This window comes from Podarcis erhardii (assembly GCF_964252035.2).
Source record: "Podarcis erhardii genome assembly, chromosome: 13".
In the NCBI taxonomy this organism is placed as follows: Eukaryota; Metazoa; Chordata; class Lepidosauria; order Squamata; family Lacertidae; genus Podarcis; species Podarcis erhardii.
Genome location: NC_138502.1, coordinates 4,363,856 through 4,381,573, shown reverse-complemented (window position 1 = coordinate 4,381,573; position 17,718 = coordinate 4,363,856). Strand labels below are relative to the sequence as shown.

Here is a 17,718-nt window from a genome sequence, read left to right as displayed (position 1 = left end):
CAGTTTCAGGTTAAGTACAGACTTCCGGAACAAATTAAGTACTTAACCTGAGGTACCACTGTACAATAATAATAATAATATTGATAACAGCAAAACAAAAACTCTAAACAATACCCCCACCGCAGAAGGACAGAGTTGAAATATTTGTTTTTCGTTTTTAAAAGGGAGTGAATTTTGCAATACTAGTCCTTAAACGTCTTGATTTCACACTTGTCAAGAGCTAGTCCCCTCACTGACTTCCAAGGAGCTCACTGAGCCTCCCTGCCCCACCTGGAACAATTTATTCCAGATTATGGGGAGCATGAATGTGGGATGTGTATGTAGAATCCCCGCACCTATCAATCTAGCATGTCAGGGAGAAGGGTTTTAACCTAGTTTTCTATGTGCGGGGATGAGGATGTTCTAGTCCGTTTCCACAATTAAGGGCTTGAGTGCCAATCCTTATGTAAAATATGCTCTCTGCGTTATTGAAATGATTTTACTTTTTTAATCCCCCGAAAGAAAAAGACTCCCAAGCGGCTTATAGATGGTCTAAAGAGGAAGACATTCCCTGCTTTTCAGCTTCCGGGTTTTTATAAAAGGATACAGCACAAAAAGAGTGGGAGGGAGGAAGAAATAAGCAAGCTTAGGGACACTTAGCCAAAATTGCACCATCTATGTAGAAGCAGGAAGTATTTTTGGCAGAAGCTGTCTATCTATATCTATCTATCTATCTATCTATCTATCTATCTATCTATCTATCTATCTATCTCTATCTATCTATCTATCTATCTATCTATCTATCTATCTATCTATCATCTATCTATCTATCTATCTATCTATCTATCTATCTATCTATCATCTATCTATCTATATTAAAAGGTGTTGGGGGAGTAAAAACCCTAAAGCGAGAGAAACCTCAACAACCCAGAAAGGACTTAACATTCTTCCTGGGTATGGACTGATGACGAACTATTGCATATCCTCCTGTGGATTAAACCACTGAGCCTAGGACTTGCCGATCAGAAGGTCGGCAGTTCGAATCCCTGCGACGGGGTGAGCTCCCATTGCTCGGTCCCTGCTCCTGCCAACCTAGCAGTTCGAAAGCCCGCCAGTGCAAGTAGATAAATAGGTACCACTCCGGCGGGAAGGTAAACGGCGTTTCCGTGCGCTGCTCTGGTTCGCCAGAAGCGGCTTAGTCCTGCTGGCCACATGACCCGGAAGCTGTACGCCGGCTCCCTCGGCCAGTAAAGCGAGATGAGCGCCGCAACCCCAGAGTCGGTCACGACTGGACCTAATGGTCAGGGGTCCCTTTACCTTTACCTTTTCATTCAGTAATAATAATATTTATTTATACCTCGCCCACCTGAGTTGCCCCAGCTACACAATAAAACATTAAACATTAAAAAACTTCCCTATACAGGGCTGCCTTCAGATGTCTTCTAAAGGTTGTATAAGTTACTAATCTACCAGTTGATCGCGAGCTGTCCCTGTTCGATCCTGGTTGATCATGTGATCTCCATCGATTGATCCCCCCCCCTAAAAAAACTCTGGTCAATCCAATGGGTAGATCAGTGCCAGTTTATTTATAGTGGGAGTAGATCGCAGTCTCTTGGAAGTTGTACACCCCTGTCCTAAGGGAGAGCAAGACATTCTGGGATCAAATTAAAAACCAGTACGGCTTCTATAAATCCGGAACTGCCCCTGGAAAACAGGGACACTCGGAGGGGGTTTGCTATTGTAGAGGGTATCTCGTCTTCTGCTGTTTCGCATGAACCCACTACAACAAGATTAGTGGGAAAACAAACTTTATCCTCAATGAGGTCTAGGAGCCTGCGCAGAGCGGTAGCTAACTCCTCCAGCCTGGGCACAGCTAGGCCAAGTGCCAGATATTCAGTTGATAATGCATATATTACCGGCGTGGGGATAGAAAACCAGGCTGGAGGGGAAATGGGGGCCGAATGACTGGGATGGCAGGCACGAACGCCCCACGCTGCAACAATTTGTTGCAGACGCCATGCCTTTATTTCGAACCGAGGGCCGTTCCAACACAGGGTCTCTCACCTGCATTCTGAAGCGGCAGAAACCAGATGCGAGAGATTTTAAAACAAACAAACACTTTCCCAATTTTTCCAATTTTTCGCAGTCAATAGCCTTGCGGCTACTGTTGCAAATAAATATAATGTCTTTTCTTCTTCCTTTAGACTTCCTGGCACTATTCCCAATAAAGTGGAAAATTGGAAAAGCGGTATTATACCGACAAAAATAGAGTGGCTTGCCAAACTATTGGAGTACTACAATATATCCAAAACAATGGGAGAAATTGGAAGGATCTCAAAAGAGAAGATAGATAGGGACTGGAAAGTGTTTAAAGGATACTTGCAAAAACCCTCTTGAAAAATCAGAACTCTTATTAGAATAAACAAGTTCCGTTTTAAATAATGGAATACTAAATAAGATGGATAGCAATGTGTGATACAAAAAGAAGCATGAAATTGCGTTAAAGGTGTGTGAAAGAAAGTAATAGAAGTGGAAAGAAATTGCAATTGAGTAGATTGGAAGGTGGGGTGAGGGGTGGTGGGTGGTGATGGAAAAAGGAATTACTGTACCTGTGGGATTGAGTGTAGGTATGTTTGAACATTTTTAAGGACTGTATGAAATGTATCTTTGTATGTTTGTATATTCGCAATATGTGTGTATTAACGCTGAATTATGTTAACAATAAAAACTTTTCAAAAAATAATAAAAACAAACAAACAAAACAAACTTCTCCCCATTGAAATCTTGATTTTAAAAAACAGGTGGGCAGAATTTGCGCCAGGGATGCCTCACTGCTTGGCTGTGGAAAACATCGAGGAGCTGAACACCAACGTGAAGTTTTCCTTTACCAAGCTCAGCACTTTTCTCCTGCGGTCAAAGCTCACGTGAGTCCGATAAGCTGAGGAAGCCAGCATTGATTTTGAATCGATGTTAGAGTGTTGTGTTACTTTTATTGCTGTTAGCCACTCTGAGCCCGGCTTCGGCTGGGGAGGGCAGGATATAAATAATATATATATATATATTTATTTATTTGGCAGTCAGGATCTGACCGGCTGTTTATCTGCCTTGACTTTTGGGTGTCGAACAAGCTGGTCTGCTCCCTTTTGGGTCCTGAGCTGCGATGCTTTGCCACACACTGGAATCGGTGAACAGGGGTTATCGCAGCTGGTTATCGCCATTGCTATCGTTCCTTTTGCAACCGAGGCAAGGGCAGGGAGGGAATTTTTTTCCGAGCCTGAGGGCCACATCCAGTCTTCAGCAACTTTCCGAGGGCCGCAGGCCAGTGGGTGGGCAGGTCCAGAAGTAAAATTGGCATTGCAGCAACCAATGCGACTCTCACTTCTTTGCAAAACAGGAGGGCGGCTGCAGTCAGAGGAAGAAAAGCATCCCAAATTTTCTAGGGTAGTGGCCCTAATAATGTACGCAAACATGCATTTACGAGGGGAAAGTGGGCATAAGAATGACAATAGCACACAAAAAATGCATTATATTGGAGGGAACTGCATTTTGTTTTGTTTTAAAAAGAGTGCATTATGCATTTAAAAATTGGTTGTTGTGCTTATATTCCACCTTCTTCTCCAATGAGCTCAAGATGGGCTTTGTGGTTCTTCTCCCCCTCCTCATTTATGGCCCTTATGTTTCCCTCCCCTTATGGTTTTGACTTTTAAAATGAGGCTGCATTTTAAATTGCATTTTAACCTGGATTTTAATTTTTTTTCTTTTTTCATATTATGTTTTTACTGAAATTGTATTGGTGTTAGCCGCCCTGAGCCCCGCTCTGGCAGGGAATAAATAAAATTTATTATTATTATTATTATTATTATTATTATTATTAAGCATTCACCGCCAGAGTGGTGCATGCTCTAGTTATCTCTACTGCAATGTGCTCTATGTGGGGCTACCTTTGAAGGTGACCCGGAAACTACAACTAATCCAGAATGCGGCAGCTAGACTGGTGACTGGGAGCGGCCGCCAAGACCATATAACACCGGTCTTGAAAGACCTACACTGGCTCCCAGTATGTTTCCGAGCACAATTCAAAGTGTTGGTGCTGACCTTTAAAGCCCTAAACGGCCTCAAAGGCCCAGTAGACCTGAAGGAGCGTCTCCACCCCCATCATTCTGCCCGGACGCTGAGATCCAGCGCCGAGGGCCTTTTGGCGGTTCCCTCCCTGCGAGAAGCCAAATTACAGGGAACCAGGCAGAGAGCCTTCTCGGTAGTGGCACCCACCCTGTGGAACGCCCTCCCACCAGATAACAAAGAGAACAACAACTACCAAACTTTTAGAAGACATCTGAAGGCAGCCCTGTTTAGGGAAGCTTTTAATGTTTAATAGGTTATTGTATTTTAGTGTTTTGTTGAAAGCCGCCCAGAGTGGCTGGGGAAACCCAGCCAGATGGGCGGGGTATAAATAATAAATTATTATTATTATTATTATTATTATTATTATTATTATTATTATTTAATTTCCACAGCAACCCTGTGATGTAGGCTAGGCTGAGAGAGGCAGTGACTGGCCCAAGTTTACGCCCAGTGTAACTGCCTCGTAGGGATCCGAACCCTGGTTTCTCAGGTCCTGGTCTTGACACCATTGCACCACACTGAACGTTGAATTTTCTCTTGAATTTTCACGAGAGGAAACCAAAACGGACAGGCCTTTGAGGGCAGGAGTCCGGGGCCCCACTCAGCAGAATGAAAATAACCCTCCTCTCCCCCCCCCAAAAAAAATAACACCCGGCAGGGCTGCCTTACCGCAGTTTGAAGTCATGTGATGGAATAATGCATGTGGACCGTCTCCTGCATCGAAGGGGGTTGGACTAGATGAGCCCTGGGGGTCCCTTCCAACTCTGCAATTTAAGTCCAAAGTCCGAAAACACTTCACTGACCGTCACTGTGCAAACAGGCATGCTGTGCTACTTTGCCAGCGAGATTCCTCCCCCAAGGTCTCTTTCGCAAGGGGACCTGAGCTAAGATAGCAGCCCCCGTTTCCAGTTCAGCCAGCAAGACAGGGTGGTAATTTGCAATGCCGAAAGCAAAGGATTGCCGTTTGAGGACCAGCCACATTCCTAGTAAGCTGATCTCCAGCTGCCCCCATTCCCTCGTTGTTAATTCTTTGCTATGACCAACTAAGTTAGTTCTTGGTATGAGCTTTCGTGTGCATGCACACTTCTTCAGATACACATGCATGCACACGAAAGCTCATACCAAGAACTAACTTAGTTGGTCTTTAAGGTGCTACTGGAAGGAATTTTTTTATTTTGTTTTGACTATGGCAGACCAACACGGCTACCTATCTGTAACTCTTTGCTATGAAGCAGCAGATAATTGCTATGAAGAAATCTGAGGGCTCCCTTGGACAAAAAAACAAGGACACCAGCCAGAAATGCCAGAGCAAAACAACAGCCAGTAGGCTTGGTCTTTATTGAAGACTGTCGCGACAGGACTCCCACCTGCCACCAGGTGGAACAAGATGGAAGCCCCTACAAAAGAGAACCCAAAGTTTTATTAGCTGCTAATCCCCATGTTGGGACACGGGTGGCGCTGTGGGTTAAACCACAGAGCCTAGGACTTGCCGATCAGAAGGTGAGCTCCCATTGCTCTGTCCCTGCTCCTGCCCACCTAGCAGTTCGAAAGCACGTCAAAGTGCAAGTAGATAAATAGGGACCGCTGCAGCAGGAAGGTAAACAGTGTTTTCGTGTGCTGCTTTGGTTGGCCAGAAGCGGCTTAGTCCTGCTGGCCACATGACCCAGAAGCTGTACGCCGGCTCCCTCGGCCAGTAAAGCGAGATGAGCGCTGCAACCCCAGAGTCGGTCACAACTGGACCTAATGGTCAGGGGTCCCTTTACCTTTAATCCTCATGTTACACCCCCCCCCCAAACTACATCACTTATACATCACGGTTACATCATGAAAGGGGAGGTGTGGTGGCAGGAATCTGAGCATCCTGGACCCTGCCCCATGGTTCCTCTTGCCCTCCACCAAACACCCATCAAGTGAAACAAAAGAGATCTTTACATTTCCCTGTTTCCCAGCCAAGTGAATCACACCCTTTTGTCTTCATCTGGGTTTGTTATTTCTGGAATGGCTACCTGTCTGGCACTCAGGTATCAGGAGGCCAAGGATTATCACTCAGGCAGAGGGGCTGCTGAGGAGCTGAGCTCACTTGTCTATATGAATTTCTGAAGTTTTCCCAGTGAGCCAGTACAGAGATGCATTTATCAGTGAATTGTTACATTTGGTGTTGTGCAGCAGAGGCCCTTTGAATAGATAGGAAGAAACTGTGATGGGGTGTTTTGTGGGGACAAATCACAAAAGTCACAAAAGTGATTGTGCTGGTTTTGGTAGTGGGCTGCATGTGCATGATATCTGCTGGAGGGGCAACCCCCCCCCCAACCTATATGTAAATTCCTGCAACAAGCAGCAGCTGTTAGCACTCAGCTCCATGGTCCTCAGCTGTCGCCCATTCTTCTCTCCCCCCCCTTCTCCCCACACCACACGGGGTTGGACTAGATGACCCTCTGGTGTCCCTTCTGACTCTTACGATTCTGTGATTCCTGTAGACTGATGGAGGTGAAGCTGAAGGGGTTCATGGACTGCCAGGAGTCTTGGAAGAAAATGGAAGACATCCGAAAGGTTTTCTGGTTCAACAAGACCCCCGTTTCCGGTAGGAGCCTCTTTGCGCATGAACGAGCGGTATCAAATATGACGTTCTTAGAAACGATTGAAGCAATTTGCCCAGGATAGAACAGGCACATTTGAAGGAGGAGCAGCCAGGATCTTTGGGACGTGGGAATCTGCTGTATACCATGGTTCCATTTAGCTCAATATTGTCTAAACTAACTGGCAGCAACACTCCAGGTTTTCAGGCACAGGAAATTCCAGACCCCTAATGAAGATGCCGTTAAGGGACACGGGTGGCGCTGTGGGTTAAACCACAGAGCCTAGGACTTGCCAATCAGAAGGTCGGTGGTTCGAATCCCTGCAACGGGGTGAGCTCCCGTTCCTCGGTCCCTGCTCCTGCCAACCTAGCAGTTTGAAAGCATGTCAGAGTGCAAGTAGATAAATAGGGACTGCTCCGGCGGGAAGGTAAACGGTGTTTCCGTGCGCTGCTCTGGTTCGCCAGAAGCGGCTTAGTCATGCTGGCCACATGACCCGGAAGCTGTACGCCGGCTCCCTCGGCCAATAAAGCGAGATGAGCGCCACAACCCCAGAGTCGGCCGCGACTGGACCTAATGGTCAGGGGTCCCTTTACCTTTAATGGAAATGCCGTTAGAGACTCAACTTGGGACCTTCAGTGTGCAAAGGAGATGCCACAGCCCTTCCCCGCCTTGCAGATTTCTGCAGGCCAAAATTCAACAGGTGTAGCCTTTCCAGGAAAGGAGCTAGATTGAGTGCGTAGCTTCCTCTCCCAGATTCAGACCTAGCTTGTCACCGATACAAGTACATGAGCCCTGCAAGGTTAAAAAATGTTCAGACATAGTCCAAGGGTTCCTGTTTCTCAGAAGGCTTCTGGGCACAGTTGAGGAGGAAACAGGACCCTGCCAAATATTGCCCAGTGCTGCAGGCGGTGTGCTTCAAATCGCAAACAGGCAGAGTGTTGTTGTGCTCAACTTTCGGGCTTTCCATCTGCTTGGACACTGGGCGAACAGGATGCTGGGCTAGGTGAGCCTCTGGGCCTGAGCCAGCGGCCAGGCTCTTCTGTCACAAACTGGTTAGATGCAGAGGAGTGGTGGGGGTCACCAGCTGCCCAAGGGAAGATGGCTCAGGGCCAGGGGAGTGGTGGTGGGACATTGTTGAGTGGTCAGAGGGAGAAGAGGGAGCAGACTGGGTAGAGATGGTGTTGGAAGCTGAAGAGGCAACAGGGCTTAGTGAGCAGGGAGAGGATGTGGCAGATAGCAGTCTAGAATCGGAGGCAGGAGTGGAGGCTGCAGAGGAGGGAGGCCAAGGGAGGCCAAGAGATGGGTCTGGCTGGTGAAGAGTCAGGGGTGTCTCCCCCTCCTGCTGCAACAAGCTCTCTGTTGCATTCTGAAGGCAAAGGAAAGGACTGGACCCTGATTATTAAAATAGACACAGGGCTTGGCCAGCAAGACTCTGGGCATAGCTGTGAACTTACAGATTTGAAAATAAGTGACCAGCAGCCTCGAAAATAAGGGATCAGCAGCCAAAATAAGGGATTTTCAAGCACAGGTGTGTTCAACTTCTGAACCCCTCTGAGCCAAAGGCAGAAAGCCCAGCCAGCAGCCAAACGAAGCCTCAAGCGGTGGTTCCCACAGCGCAGCAACCCGGCAAAGGGGATGCAGGAAGGGAAACCACCGTCCCCTCTCCGCTGGGAAGCGCTGAGCAAAGGCGAGTCCCCAGGCAACGCGGCCAATTTGATTGGCACAAGGCATGCAAGCTCCACCCCCCAGTCGTTCTTAGACTCCTTATTGGGTGAGCAACGCAGCCAAGCAACACAGTTGGAGCCTCCCTCCTCCCTGGCCGGCAGGGAGGGAGGGAGGGAGAGGAGCTGCTTCCTTTGAAACCCGGGAAATTAAGGGACATCATCAAAAAGGGACGGCAGCAGGACACGGCGCTGGGATAAAGGAGTTTCCCAGCGGAGAGGTGACGGGGGTTTCCCTTGCCGGGTTGCTGCGCTGTGGGAACCACCGCTTGAGGCTTTGTTTGGCTGCTGGCTGGGCTTTCTGCCTTTGGCTCAGAGGGGCTCAGAAGTTGAACATACCTGTGCTCTGAAAATCCCTTATTTGGGCTGCTGATCCCTTATTTTCGAGGCTGCTGGTCCCTGATTTTCAAATCTGCAAGTTGACAGCTATGTTGCCAAGTGGGAAAAAAATCCTACCAGGCCAACCGCAACGGCGACCAACCAAGGTCCATAGCAAGCTCAAGGACGAAAACCTTAAAGGGCCGGAGGGTGGGAAACAGGAGCAGCTGGAGGCAGCAAAAGAGGGAGATCCCCAGTCGCCCCTGCATTAAATAGGGCAGGCCACGCCCCCCCCCCGAGCCAGCCAATTGGCTGTCCAGGGGATGACGCGTCCGGGGATTCCCTCAATTGCACGGAGGCTGAGCACTAGCTGCCACGCGGGTGGTGAGGGCGTGAAGCCCACAACACCACCTCCTTTGCAGGGTGGAAGTGGTTTTCTAAACAGCACCTCCCCAGACTTGGAGAGTCTTTTAAGAAGCTTCTCTACGTCCCCAGAGTACGTTGCCGACCACTGGCAAGAAGACGCTTTCTTCGGCTCCCAGTATCTCAACGGCGTCAACCCCGTGGTGATCAAGAAATGCACCCAGGTCCTAGGCAATTTCCCCGTGACCCAGGAGATGGTTGCCGCGTCTCTCGGGACATCCACCACCCTACAAGAGGAAATCCAGGTGACTAAATTCTTTCACCCCTTGCTTCTCCGAGTGAATAGCCGCTGCCTATTTCCACAGCAAAATAGGCTCCAAACTTGTCTCAAGAGACGGCTGGGATGTCCCACCTGCCAAAGCTGGCTGCATCTTAGCAGCCAGAGAAAACATCTCCCATCCAAGGGGATGTGTGTTGCGTTCCAAAGGCAAGGAAGGATTGGACCCTGATTAATAAAATACACACGAGGCTTGGCCAGCCAGACTCTGGGAGGAAGTGCCAATAATACAGTGGTGCCTCGCAAGACGAAAAGAATCCGTTCTGCGATTCTCTTTGTCTAGCGGTTTTTTCGTCTTGCGAAGCAAGCCCATTGACGGCTTAGCGGATTAGCGCTATTAGCGGTTTAGTGGCTTTTAGCGGCTTTTAGCGGATAAGCGGATAAGCGGCTTAGCGGCTTAGAAAAAGGGGGGGAAGGGAAAAAAACCCGCAGGAATTCGCAAGACATTTCGTCTTGCGAAGCAAGCCCATAGGGAAATTCGTTTTGCGAAGCGCCTCCAAAACGGAAAACCCTTTCGTCTAGTGGGTTTTTCGTCTTGAGGCATTCGTCTTGCGGGGGATCACCGTAATCTGTTACACCCTGGCGCAGGTCCCTTTTATTAACAAAAGAGCTTTTAACACAGCACTTGTAAGAATCAATCAGATGTCCTCTGAGCATTTAAAAAAACCTACCACGTGGGTACAAAGTTAGATCAGAGAAATCCTTTTAACTACAAAGACTACTTTGAGCATGCATACATGTTTTAGGCTAAATAAAACAGGAATCAAGGAGGGATGCATTTAGCAAACCCCAGAGGTAGTATTTAACATCTCCTTATGAACTCTCTTCCTGAACTCTCTTCCTGGCCCTAAGATTAAACGGCCTCAGTCCAGTATACCTGAAGGAGCATCGCCACCTCCATCGTTTTGCCCGGACACTGAGGTCCAGTGCCGAGGGCCTTCTGGTGTTCCCTCACTATGAGAAGCCAAGTTACAGGAAACCAGGCAGAGGGCCTTCTCGGTGGTGGCACCCGCCCTGTGGAACGCCCTCCCACCAGATGTCAAAGAGAAAAACAACTACCAAACTTTTAGAAGACATCTGAAGGCAGCCCTCTTTAGGGAAGCTTTTAATGTTTAATAAGTTATTGTATTTTAGTGTTTTGTTGGAAGCCGCCCAGAGCGGCTGGGGAAACCCAGCCAGATGGGCGGGGTATAAATAATAAATTATTATTAGATTAACAAAACTAACAAAAGCTACATCAAGGCTACCTTCTATCTTTATGACCCAGGATGCCTGGTGAAGCAACCGGTCTGTGTTTTAGAATGCTTACACGTGCCTGTCAGGCGTAGAAAATGGACAGTAGAGAACATGGACAGAGATGCAGAGGCTTGTGGGATTGAATCAGAACTCATGTCAAATGGCCCAAGCCCAGTCAAAGCAATGCTTTCATCGCTGACACAATGGTGTGCTCCATTTTTCATAATTCCTCATATCAATCCCACCTAACCCCCACAATGTGGGCGACCTGCATCAGTGGCTACTGACCCTCGTGGCCATGCGCTCCCGCTGTGGCTGGAGTGCTTCTGAGCACCATTTTCTGGAAACCACACAAGTGGAAAGCACTTTGGGGCTCAGGTAATGCTTTCAGGTTTCCCAGAAGAGGCCTCCGGTTGGCCATTGTGGCAAGCAGGATGCCGGACCAGATGGGCCAGACTAGACTCTTACCTCCTCGCGTTCTTATCATGCCGCTTTGGGCTAGCTTATTTCCATCGCGCAGTGATGACACAAACTAGCTCTTGTTTTTTCTTCCTCCCTGACCCTAAAAGAAAGGGAACATTTACATCGTGGATTACAAGATCCTGCAGGGCATCCCGACGAACACGATTCAAGGGCAGCGGCAGTACATGGCGGACCCTCTCTGCCTCCTGCACCAGACACCTTCCGGGGAGCTCCTCCCCATAGCTATCCAGGTAAGCAACCAGCCAGGTAAGCATGGCACGACGTCAGAATTGAGCCCATTGAAGCCCACTCCCTGACTCTCTGGCCACAGGCCTTCCAAGTCCTCCTCTGTTGCTTTAGGGTAAAGGTAGAGGGACCCCTGACCATTAGGTCCAGTCGCGGACGACTCTGGGGTTGTTGCGCTCATCTCGCTTTATTGGTCGGGGCTTCCGATTGGCTGCAGGAGCTTCCTACAGCCAATCAGAAGCCACGCTTTGGTTTCCGAACGTTTTGGAAGTTGAATGGACTTCTGGAATAGATTCATTCGATTTCCAAGGTACGACTGTACTTGTTTCCCACAAGTGTGGAACCATTCAGACATGCATTCCCATACCTGCTTTCTGAAGGTGAAGGTAAAGTGACCCCTGACCATTAGGTCCAGTCGTGACCGACTCTGGGGTTGCGGCGCTCATTTTGCTTTACTGGCCGAGAGAGCCAGCGTACAGCTTCCGGGTCATGTGGCCAGCATGACTGAGCCGCTTCTGGCGAACCAGAGCAGCTCACGGAAACGCCGTTTACCTTCCCGCCAGAGTGGTACCTATTTATCTACTTGCACTTTGACGTGCTTTCCAGCTGCTAGGTTGGCAGGAGCTAGGACCGAGCAACTGGAGCTCACCCCGTCACGGGGATTTGAACCGCTGACCTTCTGATCGGCAAGTCCTAGGCTCTGTGGTTTAACCCACACAGCCACCCGTATCCCTTGCTTTATGGTAGAGGTTGGCCACTGGCGTCCCGTGGCCAAATTGGCCCCATCAGCCGGAGGAACCGCGTGGAATAAGTAAGATGGTGAGAGGAAGGCTTTCAAAGACAAGAAGGAACGCTTCTCTCCAAAACATCTCCTTTCCTCCTCCTTTTGCTCATGCCTACCGTTCTTTCTCTCTCAGGCCTCATCCACAGCATGCATCCAAAACAATATGATACCAAACAGCTATGGCTTCCCTCAAAGGATTGTGAGAGCTGTACAGTGGTACCTCGGGTTAAGTACTTAATTCATTCCGGAGTTCCGTTCTTAACCTGAAACTGTTCTTAACCTGAAGCACCACTTTAGCTAAGGGGGCCTCCTGCTGCTGCTGCACCGCCGGAGCACGATTTCTGTTCTCACCCTGAAGCAAAGTTCTTCACCCGAGGTACTATTTCTGGGTGGGCGGAGTCTTTAACCTGAAGCGTCTGTAACCCGACGTACCACTGTAGTTTGTCAAAGGTGTTGGGAATTGTGAAGAGACCCCTATTCCCCTCACAGAGATACAATTCTCAGAGTGGCTTGACAACCAATACCTCTTGGGATTTGTAGGGGGGGGGTCTCCCAACCACTCTCGGCACATTTAGCAAACTACAGCTCCCAAAATCCTTTGAGGGAAGCCATGGCTGTTTAAAGGGGTATCGTAGCGCTTGAATGGAATGTGGCCTCAGTCTCCTCCGTATTTGAGGCTGCTGGCAGTGGAGTAGTTTGGCTTCCCCCAACATAAACACAACGTGTGAGAGTTCAGAACTTAACTGGTTAAGTGTTCTGAGCTGTGCGTCACTTTCTGACGTCAGCTGTCGAAGCTGGGAGGAGTCTGGGAGGAGACTGTACTTGTTGTTCTCTCTGTGTCTTGAGAGAGACGGACATGTTTTCTCTGTGTGTTTGAGAGAGAGAGAGAGATGGCTGCAAGCAGTGATGGACAAATGTTTCAATAAAGAGCTGTAAATAGACGAACCTGTCTGTGTATGCTTGCATGGAGAAAAGGGAGAAAAAGACTGTTTTACACCGCTGTATGCTACTCTGCTAAGCCGTGGCTAAAGAGACAGCAGAATTTGTTGCGCAGCTGAGAAAGAAGCGTGCCGGACGCTGCAAATGACTGATTGGGATCGTAAAGCTATCAGAGGCCACGGCTCAACGGTCAAGCTCCAAAGATCGTTATCTCTGACAGGTTATGGAAGGTCAGTCAACGCTCGTAAAACAGTCGGAATTGAGCCACTGGAATGCTTTGAAGTCCGCACGGAAGCTAGCCGGAGGTTGGAAGCTGCATTCCATGAGTCTAGCCTGATGCTGGGAAGCAGAGGGAGTTTTTGCCTGCTTCTGAGAGGCAAGAGAGCTGCTGAGAGACAGAGCTAAAAGCTGGGAGCAGCTGAAATCGTTCCTCCACGGAAGGGTTAGCCGGAGCAGCTAAGCCGTCTCTCCACGTACAGGAGCCGGAATCAGCTGGTACTGAGTAAGTACAGCTTGTGGGGCACCTTGGGAGAACGGGAGAGGATGGCAGACAGCCATGAATCGTGGTCCGCCCCATTCGAAAAATTGAACGGCCAGAACTGGGAAGAATGGTCCAGGAGGCTGAAGGCATGGCTGGTGGCGAAGGGGCTGTGGGAGGCTGTGCAGGCACCCCCTTTACCCACACCGGGGCCTCAAGCCACAGCGGCTGATATCCAGAATGCCCACGCCTCACAGAGACGCAATCACAAAGCTCTAGGAGCTATTGTGTTGAGCTTGGATGGCTCACAGCTGCCTTTGGTAGAGGGGCTGGAGAATGCGTGTGAAGCCTATCAAGCGTTGGAAAGGGTGCACCACAGAACCACTGCTGGGGCAAAGATACACACTACCAGACGCTTGTTTGAGATGAAGTTACGTCCTGGGGATAGTATCAGAAAGCACGTAACTGATATGATAGCTGTTTTTAATCAGCTGAGACTGTTACAAGTCAACTTTTCAGAGGAGCTGAAGGTGTACATTCTGCTCAGCTCTCTGGACAAGAGTTATGACAATCTGTGTCTAACTCTGGAGTCAATGGATCCCCAGAATTTGACTCTGAATTATGTGGCAGGACGTTTGCAGGATGAAGAATTACGACGCCAGAAGGAGGGCAAAGCTGGCACCGGGAGCTCTGGGAGTAAGGGCGGAGCCAGGCCAGCGGAATGCACGGTCCAGGCCTTGTTTGTTCGTCGTTGCTACATCTGTAATTCACCAGACCATTTGCGTCGCAGTTGCCCCCACCGGAGCACAGAGCCAAGACAGGATGTTTTCAAGGACACTTCTCATGGGAACCAGGCGAGTTTCCATGGCAACAAGACTGGCCAGGCAGGAAGACGTGCAGGTGGGCGTCGTGGTAAACAACAGGAAGAGTCTTTTCAAACAACTGCCTGCATGGCCTTGTTTGAGAACAGCTGTGTGGAAAATTCCGAACTTAGCTTTGTCATCGACTCTACAGCTAACCGCAACATGGTTCCAGAGACACCTGCAGTCGAGATGTGGAATTGCACGGCAGTTCCAAAAGGACAGGGACAGACTTATAAGTGTGCTAATGCCTATTTTTCTGTTTTGCAGGAAAGGATGGAGTTTTGTATTGTCCCAGAGGTGCATCACTGTTTGTTATCTGTGCCTTATTTGTTGAAAAAAGGGTTTCAGGTTTGTTTCCAGGATGATGTCTGCACAATCTCCAAAGGGGAGAGGGTACTTGCCAAGGTTAAGAAGGGGCAGAATGATCTTTTCGTTCTTAAAACGTCTCTTAGGGGTGAGGGGAAGGTTGAGAGAGCACAGGCGCAGCGTGCTACAATTCCCGCTCATGTTACTTGTGCTTGTGCATGGCATCAGAGGACCAATCATAGTTCTGTAGAGGAACTGCAAGTGCTTCCTGAGGTTACCAGAGGGTGTAAAATTAGGGATTGTGGACGTGCCATTAGTTGCACCACTTGCAAGCAGGCAAAGGTGAAAGGGTGCAGTTACCCAAAGGTGGAACGGGTAACCACTAAACCTTTTCAGCTGGTACACATAGATCTGTTCAATTCTGTCAAGGAACAGAGTCTAGGGGGGGCCAGGTATCTGCTAACGTTTCAGGATGATTTTTCGCAGAGCACCTGGACTCACGGCCTCAAATCCAGGGAGGATGCAGCACAGCTGATCAAGAGCTGGATTGAGGGGGTGGAACTAAGGTTCTCCACCAAGGTGCAAGCAATCGTCAGTGACAGAAATGCTAGGTACACTGGTTCTGCTTTGCAGCAGTTCTTTCACAAAAGAAGGATACGTCACACAGTTACTTCACCCAGTAAGAGGGGGGTGGCAGAGCTGAGGAGTGAAGCTCTGGTTAAGGCTGCACAGGTGATGCTGACGGAAGCTAGGTTACCTCCAAAGTTTTGGCTGGAGGGAATCCGATGTGTGTCTTTCACCTGGAATCGTGTCTACAACTCACTGGTAGGTGACACACCGTATTCTTTGTTGAATGGCAGAAAACCCCAGGTTCACTTTCTGCGCAAGTTTGGATCTCCTGCGGTTGTCCCTGTGCCTAAGGCTTTGCAAGGGCCAGATGGAGCCAAAGTCCAGAAAATGATCTTCTGTGGGTATGAGCCAGACGCTCGTGCATGGAGATTTGCTTACCCGTCAGGTGATCAGAGTAAGGTGCTGATCAGTAAACACGCTGAGTTCTTTGAGCAGGATGAAAGGCCAAAGATTTCTGCACAGCGTGATGTTCTTTCAGAATGTCTCTCTGATCCAGAGGACAGTTCTGTTGAGGAGGAAGAAGAGGCTGAGTCTGCTGATGACGATCAGGTCACTGACCAGGGTCAGGAGCAGGGTGGGGCGTCTCCACAAGTTGTTAGAAAAGGACAGCCCAAGAGTGAGCCTAGTTCTCCTGTAAGTGTAATGGAGAGGATTCGAAGACGCTTTAAGTCAGAGGGGGAATCCTGTGATGCAGAGGACACATCTGCTGGTGACAGTGAGCCAGAGGAAACACCAGAGTTTGTGCCTAGGCGATCCAGTCGCACAACCAAGGGTATTCCACCTGAGAGGTACCAGGCCACAGGTACGTGGGTAAGTTTCGCACAGTGCGATTCTGAGAGTTGTGAGGTGATTCCACAGATGCCTAACAGGTACGCCAAGGTAGGGCGCAAGGCATTGGGGAAGGGATTGATCTCACAGGGTGTTGCTGAAGATGTTACACAGGTCTTGTCAGAAAGCAACGCAAGGGGGTGTGTGAGAGTTCAGAACTTAACTGGTTAAGTGTTCTGAGCTGTGCGTCACTTTCTGACGTCAGCTGTCGAAGCTGGGAGGAGTCTGGGAGGAGACTGTACTTGTTGTTCTCTCTGTGTCTTGAGAGAGACGGACATGTTTTCTCTGTGTGTTTGAGAGAGAGAGAGAGATGGCTGCAAGCAGTGATGGACAAATGTTTCAATAAAGAGCTGTAAATAGACGAACCTGTCTGTGTATGCTTGCATGGAGAAAAGGGAGAAAAAGACTGTTTTACACCGCTGTATGCTACTCTGCTAAGCCGTGGCTAAAGAGACAGCAGAATTTGTTGCGCAGCTGAGAAAGAAGCGTGCCGGACGCTGCAAATGACTGATTGGGATCGTAAAGCTATCAGAGGCCACGGCTCAACGGTCAAGCTCCAAAGATCGTTATCTCTGACACAACGTGCTCTGGCAAAGAAAGTACAGTGGTGCCCCGCAAGACGAATGCCTCGCAAGACGAAAAACTCGCTAGATGAAAGAGTTTTCCGTTTTTTGAGGTGCTTCGCAAGACAAATTTCCCTATGGGCTTGCTTCGCAAGACGAAATGTCTTGCGAGTTCTTGCGAGTTTTTTTCCTTTTTCTTAAAGCCGCTAAGCCGTTAATAGCCGCTAAGCCGCTAAACCGTTAATAGCCGCTAAGCCGCTAATAGCCGTGCTTCGCAAGACGAAAAAACTGCAAGACGAAGAGACTTGCGGAACGGATTAATTTCGTCTTGCGAGGCACCACTGTAGCCACTTTGGCTCAAACCCCAAACCTGCTGGAGGGGGAGCATTTCCCAACCTGTTGCCGCACCCTCTCTCCTCAGCCACCCCAACCACCCCATCACCAGCTCCTCTCCTTCTTTCCCTCAGCTGAGACAAACTCCAGGCCCCAGCAACCCCATCTTCCTCCCCAGCGACTCCGTGTGGGACTGGACCCTGGCTAAAATGTGGGTCCGCAACGCCGACTTCCACGTCCACCAGAACATCTCCCACCTGCTCCAGACACACCTGGTGGCCGAGGTCTTTGCTATCTGCACTCTGAGGCATCTGCCGTTGTGCCACCCGGTCTTCAAGGTACGTCGGCGGCGAGGGTGGGGAAGGAACAGCGTCCGGCCCTAGGGTCACATTAGGGTTCGCACAGCCAAGTGAGGAAAGGCAAGGAAAAGGTTTCGCTGGACCCTCCCCCTCCTGCCGTTGCGGCAGCCCCTGGGAAACCCAAAGGTCGAACGGGAGCGACTCCATCTTCGAAAGTGCTGGCGGGATGAGGGTGGAGGGGCACACCGCTGCCTGAGGGCGAAGGACAAGAATCTGTGCCCCACGAAAGGATCCCCCCAGCAGGGGGATACTGTAGATAGTTTTCACTCTGGTCC

At 49.4% G+C, this 17,718-nt stretch overlaps 1 protein-coding gene across 1 annotated transcript in view; it reads left to right on the top strand.

Moving 5' to 3' along the window:
- Positions 1-17,718, top strand: part of LOC309326721 (polyunsaturated fatty acid lipoxygenase ALOX15B-like) — a 44,981-nt gene that overhangs the window by 18,109 nt on the left and 9,154 nt on the right. The window contains exons 7-11 of the mRNA XM_081835656.1: positions 2,781-2,903; positions 6,579-6,682; positions 9,212-9,384; positions 11,222-11,365; positions 17,219-17,422. Of these exons, the coding sequence (XP_081691782.1) occupies positions 2,781-2,903; positions 6,579-6,682; positions 9,212-9,384; positions 11,222-11,365; positions 17,219-17,422 (748 nt within the window). The remainder of the gene's footprint in view (positions 1-2,780; positions 2,904-6,578; positions 6,683-9,211; positions 9,385-11,221; positions 11,366-17,218; positions 17,423-17,718) is intronic.